The sequence below is a fragment of the Mirounga angustirostris genome, unplaced genomic scaffold, assembly GCF_029215605.1.
Source record: "Mirounga angustirostris isolate CCGP_5_RB_7025 unplaced genomic scaffold, mMirAng1.0.hap1 SCAF_5, whole genome shotgun sequence".
NCBI lineage: Eukaryota > Metazoa > Chordata > Mammalia > Carnivora > Phocidae > Mirounga > Mirounga angustirostris.
The window spans coordinates 100,810,483-100,818,931 of record NW_026991713.1 but is presented as its reverse complement, the minus strand read 5'-3'; the positions used below and the strand labels follow the sequence as shown (position 1 = coordinate 100,818,931).

The 8,449-nt window shown below is 41.8% G+C and overlaps 1 protein-coding gene across 1 annotated transcript; it reads right to left on the bottom strand.

Moving 5' to 3' along the window:
• Positions 1–672: 672 nt before the first annotated feature.
• Positions 673–1,389, bottom strand: LOC123841694 (nuclear transport factor 2-like). Its single transcript, XM_045871235.3, has one exon. It carries the CDS (start codon positions 1,325–1,327, stop codon positions 944–946), a length of 384 nt encoding a protein of 127 aa, XP_045727191.1. The 5' UTR covers positions 1,328–1,389; the 3' UTR covers positions 673–943.
• Positions 1,390–8,449: the final 7,060 nt, after the last annotated feature.

The window sequence follows — 8,449 nt, the reverse complement described above, 5'->3', positions numbered from 1 at the left end:
TTTTTTTTGCATGAGTTACTTTAAGTTGGTTTTCTGTTATTCACAACTGGAAGAGTCCTGACTAACCCCCAGAGTAAGGCCCTATATTCATGAATGGAGAGTTGAGATGAGTTGATTAGTACAGGGAAAATATTTCCAAATTATTGCCAGTCCGTAAGTATGGTTTAAATTGGATACATTACTTTGAATAAGAACTGATAAACATTCTCTGGGAATCTGTATAAGCACTTGACCAGAAGGATTGGGTAAGCCATTCTCTGTAACCCCACTCCTTACATACAACAACAGTTGCCTGAATTTTTCCTGAGTGGAAAGCAAAGAAAACAAAAAAGCTAGATATATCTATAAATATCCACCAACCAGCTGACAATAAGACAGTTTTTTCTACTGACTCCCATGATAAAGGCCATATTGTCTTAATTATGTGATCACACACAAATACTTGAGTTCCTACTAGGTGCAGAGCATTAGGATCAATATGGTGGCAGATACAGGGAAGTAGAAAACATTGGTCCTTCTTTTTTTTTTTTTTTTTTTTTTTGGTTAAGAAAATTTTGTGGTTTTATTGTATCATGAGGCATTATTGAAACATCCGAACAAATCAATATCTGGGCGGTGAGGCAGCTGCTTTCTCCTTCACTTCTTTGGGTTACTAGAGCAACTTGTCAGTAGATTAAAAAAAAAAAAAAAAAAAAAAAGACAACCTTTTGCATTACTTAAGTCTTTCCAAGGCATGCGCTGGTACAACACAAACTTCTCCTGTCAGAAGTAACTAGTCTAGCGTCCAAACATCATGCACAATACCTCGGTAGCAGCGCACTGCGCCCGCTCCCGCCGCGGCCCTGCTCGTTTGTGTATGATATTTGGGGCATCTGGAGGAGTGTGAATAGTATCAGGAAGAGGAGGGAGGAGGAAACAGCATGAGTGCCTGGCTGGGAGGAGGTCAGCCAAAGTTGTGCAGGGCAAGCCTGAACATGTCATTGGTGCAAACCCAAGCATCGTTGATGTTCTTTAATAGGAACATCTGGTGGAACCCCATGATGGGGTCTTCATCAGCCTTGAGCTGGCCCACAACCATGCTGATGATGCAGCTATCTGGCGTGGGCTGATGGTCCTGTGCCGTGATGCTGTGCTGGATTTTCTGGAACAGAAGGCTAGACAACTTCTCCACAATGGCAGCTTTCCCCTGGAATTGCTGTCCTTCCCACGTAAGGCATGATGCGTCAATATAAATTGCCCCTAGTTGGGTTCTGTCGTTATCAAATAACTGGTAGTAATGTTGAACGAAGCTGGATCCAATCTGCTCCCAAATTGGCTTGTCTCCCATTCTGGAGCGTCACCCGGCCTCGTTGAGACCCGAGGGGCTGGCACGATGGCGGCAGCGGCGGCGGCGGCCAACATTGGTCCTTCTTTCAAGGAGTTTATAAAGTTAATTGGGAGATAAAACCTAAATAGTGTACATATAAAGTTAAAAAAATATGAGTGTTTGGAAAAGAGTTTGGCAGTTTGGCAGTTCCTCAAAAAGTTAAACATGGAGTTACCATTTGATTCAGAGTTCAATTTCTAGGTATTTACCCAAGGGGAAAGAAAACGTATGTCCACACAAAAACTGTACACGAATGTTCGCCGCAGTACTATTCATAATAACCAGAGGTGGAAACAACCCAAATGTCCATCAGTAGAGGAATAGATAAACATAAGCGGTATATCCATAAACTGGAATATTATTCCGTCATAAAAAGGAATAAAGTATTATGGTACAAAAAGAAATGTAGATATGGTCTTTTTTCCAGGTTCCTGGCACAGAGCTCCTAATACCCTTGGATTTTCCTATGTGATGGGGTGATCGGAGAGTCTTTTGTTATTCATAACAAACCCCTTTCAACTAACCATACCTGAGTTCATATTAATGGGGTGACTCTTGGTGGGCCCCTAGAGAGCTTCATGATGGGAGCTGGTTGCAACCAAGATCAGCCATGATTAGAGTTGGAAGTTTCTGTCCCACTCCCAACATCCAGGGAAGAGAAAGAGACAGAAGCTTGAGTTCAATCACCAATCCCTAATGGTTTAATCAATTAGTAATGAAATGTCCATAAAAGAACCCTAAACAGCGAGGTTCAGAGGGCTTCCAAGTTAGTGAACACATCAAAGTGCTGGCATGGAAATTCTGTACCTCCTCTCGCCGTACTTTCCCCATGCATCTCTTCCATTTGGCTATTCCTGATTTGTATCCTTTATAATAAACTGGTAACAATAAGTAAAGTGCTTTTGTGAGTTGGAGTTATTCTAGTGAATTATCAAACCTAAGATGTGGGTTCATGGAAACTCCTGAATTTGTAGTTGGCTGGGCAGAAATATGGATAGCCTGGGCACCCCATTAGCAGGTGGTGTCTGAAGTGGGGTTTAGTCCCACAGGACTGACCCCTTAACCTTGTAAGGTCTGATGTTAACTCCAGGGGTTAGAGTCAGAATTGAGCTGAATTGTAGGACACCCAGCTGGTAGCAAGGAACTGGTCCATGTCAAGAAAGAACCCCAGAAGCACTGACGCATGCTACAACATGGATGAACCTTGAAAACATTATAGTAAGTAAAAGAATCCAGACAGAAAAGGCTACATACTGGGGTGCCTGGGTGGCTCAGTCATTAAGTGTCTGCCTTCTGCTCAGGTCATGATCCCAGGGTCCTGGGATCGAGCCCCGCATCGGGCTCCCTGGTCGGCAGGAAGCCTGCTTCTCCCTCTCCCACTCCCCCTGCTTGTGTTCCCTCTCTCGCTGTGTCGCTCTCTGTCAGATAAATAAAATCTTTAAAAAAAAAAAAGGCCACATATTCTATAATTCCATTAATATTAAATGTCAAGAATAGACCAGTTATATAATCGGAAAGTAGATTCATGGCTGGCAGGGACTTGAAGGAAAGGGAGAACTGGAAGTGGCTGTTAATCAATATGGGCTTCTGTTTGGAATGATAAAAAATGTTTGGGAATTAGATAGTGGTGATGAGGGCATAACTTGGTGGATATACTGAAAACCACCAGATTGTATGCTTTAAAAATAAACAAATAAATAAACTTTTTGTTTAAAAGAGCAAGGGGAAGGACACGGTTATACGTGAGAACTTATCACACCAGTTCTCCCTGCATAGAGCAATGCATTGTGAAGGAAGCACTATAATGACACACAGGACAAATTATAGCCTCCAGTCAACTGACGGTGCCTTCAAATAGCTGATTCCATAATGGCTATTTTCAGGCTATTGCCTTAGCTTAGCCTGATACAGAAACCAAGAGTTTCTATCTTAATCACATAGCCAAATCTTTGCTGACTCCCAACATCTACTTTCCTCTTAGTCTTTTTTAACTGGTTATAAGAAATCATTTGTTATTTTCACCTAAAAATAGATACAAGAGATATCAAAAGACTAAGGTTGATGTATTAGCCCATGTTCCTCCTGGAAAGCAAGGATTGAGACCAAGCCTCGAGTAAAAGTATTTGGGGCTCGGGGACAGTAATCCCACAGAGGTAGGGAGAGTAAAACAGGAAAGGAGAGAAAACCAATACAAAGGTGTAATCTCAAAATGGTTGTTATAAGAAACTGCATCTCTATCTCTTTAGGGCTTTTTGAGGAGCTCTGTGGAATGGCCTCAGAATTATCCACCTTAGATCAGGAGGGATTGGTTCTTGATCACATTGGTCAAGGTTTGCTTTGTGGGGCACAGATTCCCCTGCACTTCGAGGTGGTGTGTGCATGAGTGCTGGGTGGATTTGGTAGGAATTCCCTCACCTCAGTCTGAGTTCTGGGGCAGAACATAAGAATTATGCCAGAGAGAAGTTGGTTGCTTCTCCATGGGACTTACACCATTGGTTTTCCTGGTTTTTAGGCCTTTGGATTTGGACTGGATCTATACCACCAGCTTTCCTGGGCCCCCATCCGGCGCAGTAGATCATGAGACTTCTCAGCCTCCATAATCATATACTCCCTTTGATGACACTGTACTAGAGGACATCAAATGCATGTGACCTCATGCCTAACATGGATCCTTAACTTGAAGTTAAGAGAATAACAATAAACTGTTCAGCTACTGAGAGATCGTAGGAACCTCTTTCTTGGTCTCTTAGATTACTCCCTCTCAGGATAGCTGACTACCATATTGTGAGGATATTCAAGCAGCCCTATGGGGTAAAGAAGACCCTATGGGGAAGAGCTGATGTTTCCTGCAAACAACCAGCATCAATCTGTTAGCTATGGATAAGGTGCAGTCTAGGAAGCAGGCCCTCACTGAATACTGAAAATGCTAGCACCATGATCTTGAACTTTCCAGCCTCCAAAACTGTGAAAAATAAGTTTCTGTTGTTCATAAGCTAAAAAAAAAAAAAAAAAAAAAAAAATCGGGGCTAAAGTAAGAGGTGAACCAATTAATAATTTTAAAAATATTACAACACCTTAAATTTACACAATGTTAATGCCAAATATATTTCTGTAAAAGAATTGATGCAAAATTTTAAAAATGTTATAGACAATGAAGGCTAAGAGATCAATAAAAGAAAGAATCTTTTCAGGCTGCTGACATATGGATTATAACAGGTGAAACTTGGATTTGTAACATGAACATAGTTCTGTATCATAGTTATCGGGTTTTATTACCATATACTTAAATATATTTTACTTATATATCGCTTACAATGTAAGTAGTTCTCACTTTCCTTACAACGCAGGGAGTCTAAAATCATGTAAACATAAAAGAAAATAAGATGGGGGAAGGAAGTCTTTTAAACAAATGGTGCTGGAAAAACGAAATATACACAAGCAAAAGAATGAAGTTGGACCTTTATCTTACACCGTATATAAAAACTGAAAAAAATGGACCAAAGACCCACATATAAGTGCTAAAACAAAAAGTGCTTAGAGGGTGCCTGGGTGGCGCAGTTGGTTAAGCGACTGCCTTTGGCTCAGGTCATGATCCTGCAGTCCCGGGATCGAGTCCCGCATCGGGCTCCCTGCTCAGCAGGGAGTCTGCTTCTGCCTCTGGCCCTCCCCCCTCTCATGCTCTCTGTCTCTCATTCTCTCTCAAATAAACAAATAAAATCTTTAAAAAAAAAAAAAGTGCTTAGAAAAGACTTTTGAGAAATTTCCATGACATTGGATTTAGCAATGCTTTCTTGCATTTGACACCAAAAGCACAGACAGCAAAAGAAAAAGCAAATAAATTGTACTTCATTAAAATTAAAACACCTATGCATCAAAGAACACAATCCAGAGAGTGAAAAGACAGCCCACAGAATGGCAGAAAATATTTGCAAATTGTTTTTTAAAAGGGTTTAGTATCCAGAATATACAAAGAACTCCTACAATTCAGCAACAACAAAAGACACTGCCCGATACAAAAATGGGCAAAAGACTTGAATAGATATTACTCCAAGACGGATAACTAGATGGCCAGTAAGCACATGAAAAAATGATCAATATCACTAGTCATTACAAAAATACAAACCATATTAAGATACCACTTCATACCCATTAGGAAAGCTACTATTTAAAAAAACCAAAACAGCTGAGAATAACAAAAGTTGGTAAGGATGTAGAGAAATTGGAACCATTGTACTTTGCTGATGTGAATGTAAAATAGTGCAGCCGCTATGAAAAACAGTTTGAAACAAAACAAAACAAAACACAGTTTGACAGTTCCTCAAAAGCTAAACATAGAATTACCGTATGATCCAGCAATTCCACTTCTGGGTATACACCCAAAGAATGGAAAGCAACAACTCAAATAGATATTTTGCATCCATGTTATAGCAGAATTATGCACAATAGCCAAAAGATAGAAAGAACCATGTGTTCAAAATATGAATGGACAAACAAAATATGATTTACCTATGATGCAATATTATTCAGCCTTATAAAGAAAGGAAGTCGGTACAAAAAGAATGAACCTTAAAGATATACTATGTGAAGACAGATATTGTATGAATTCACTTTTATGACGTGCCTACAGTAGGCAAATTCATGGAGACAGAAAATAGATAAGAGGTTACCAAGGTCTGAGGAGGGAGGTATGTGGAGTTATTGTTTAACAGGTACAGAGATTCTGTGTGGCGTCACAAAAACATTTTGGAAATAGATAACAGTAATAGTTACACAACACTGTGAATGTAATTAGTGTCACTGAATTGCACACTTTAAAATGATGAATTTTATATTACATGTACTTCGCCATAATAAAAAAGAACAAGAAAGAAGGAAGGAAGGGAGGAAGGAGGGAAGGGAGGAAGGGAAGGAGGGAGGGAGGGAGGAAAGGAAGGAAGGAAGGAAGGAAGGAAGGAAGGAAGGAAGGAAGGAAGGAAGGAAGGAAGGAAGGAGGGAAGGAGGGAAGGGAGGAAGGAGGGAAGGGAGGAAAGAGGGAAGGGAGGAAAGGAGGGAGGGAGGAAAGGAAGGAAGGAAGGAGGGAAGGAAGGAAGGAGGGAAGGAAATAATACAAAAAGTTCTTCAAAGGGACTTCTTCGGTAACATCCAGGGCAAATCTGTACCATCTTAAATTAACAAGACCATTTTCAGGGGTCTCTGGGAAAGACAAGCAGATGGATTTGAGCAGGACAGGTAATTCTCACTTGCGTGTCAAATAGGGCACCTACAGCTGCAGAGCCGGATAGCGACAATGCTTTGAGAAAAATAGTTGCAGGCTGGGCAGTTGGCTAGGGTTACTCAGAAATTGAACCCCTACAAGGTTTAGCTTTCCTTTCCACCTGTTTGTTTGGCTCCTCTTTCTTTGTCATGAGCCAAGGTCATGAGCCAAGGCCAAGACCAAGTCCAGATAACCACCTGGCACCCAAGGATTCAAGGGAGACTGATGCGCTATCACAGCATCTCCTCAGCTCCTGCCACGGGCTGCCAGAATCCTCCGTCTGATGCCCTATCTGTCCTGCACTGCCATCTTTGCTTTTAAAATGTCAGTCTTTGAATCCTTCCAGGCATTTATCCCCAGCGTTGCTGAATGGGGCTCAAGAACTGTTTTTCTGGTTCTTCCTGCTTAGCACCTGCCATTACGATTGTCCTCTGAGATTCACAACAAAAGGTTCTTCCGAGCAGTTTCCTCAGGCTGTGGTATGCGACCAGCTCCAGCTGGTTTGGAGCCATGAACCCCGGCCCTCTCTCCACTCTCTTCCTTTATTCTGCCTTCAGATCTTCTTTGTGGGACCCAACAAGTGCCTGTCCCTGCCGCCGCCACGTGTCAAAGCTTGTGGCAGGCACTCCTGTATTTGGCACCCTTTCCCCTAAGAACTTCCTGCTTGTTCTTTTCCATGATTCTTCAAGGCTTTGTCCTTCTCTGCTTGACTATACTTCCAGGGATCATTTCTATGGTTCGTCCTTCTCTGCTTGTATCCTGTGGGGAAAGATTTACCTCTCTCCCTCAAAGGCTTACGCTGGGCAGGATCTCAGATCTATGATCATTTTCAGAGAACTGTGTACACAGGAAAAGTTTGAGCAATGTTCTCTTCAATGCTGCCCTGCCAAAACTTAATTTTGACATCTTGCCACATAAAAGTTTTCTTTAACTGACATAAAATTTACCATAAAAATTACCATCTTTGGGGCGCCTGGGGGGCACAGTCAGTTAAGCGTCCAACTATTCGTTTCGGCTCAGGTCATGATCTCAGGGGTGTGCGATCAAGCCCCGTAGCCGCTCCTCACTCAGCGTAGAGTCTGCTTAAGATTCTCTCTCCCTGGGCGCCTGGGTGGCTCAGTCGGTTAAGCGTCTGCCTTCGGCGGCGCGAGTCATGATCCCAGAGTCCTGGGATCGAGCCCCGCATCCGGCTCCCTGCTCAATGGGGAGTCTGCTTCTCCCTCTACCCTCCCCCTCGACTCATGATATCTCTCTCTCTCACTCTCTGTCTCTCAAATAAATAAAATCTTAAAAAAAAAGAATATTCTCCCTCTCCCTCTGCCCCCCTCCTCTCTTTAAAATACATCTTTTTTAAAAAATTACCATCTTAGCCATTTTTTAGGGTACAGTTCAGTAGTGTTGAGTACATTCACATTGTTGCGCAATCTCCAGAACTCATTTCATTTTGTAAAACTGAAACTCTACCCATTAAACAGCAACTCCCCTGTGTCCTCCCCACCACCAGCCCCTGACAGCCACTGGTCTACTTGCAGTCTTTATGAATTTGACAACCCTAAGTACCTCATATAACTGGAGTCACACAATAGTTGTCTTTTTGTCATTGGCCTCTTTTGCTTAGCATAATGTTTTCAGGGTTCATCCTTTTTCTAGCATGTGTCAGAATTTCCTTCCTTTCTAAGGCTGAATAATATTCCACTGTATGCATGTATTTCATTTTGTTTATTTATTCATCCATCAGTTTTGGCTCTTGTGAATAATACTGCTATGAACATGGATGTGTAAATGCCTCTTTGAGACCCTGTTTTCACTTCTTTTGGATATATACCCAG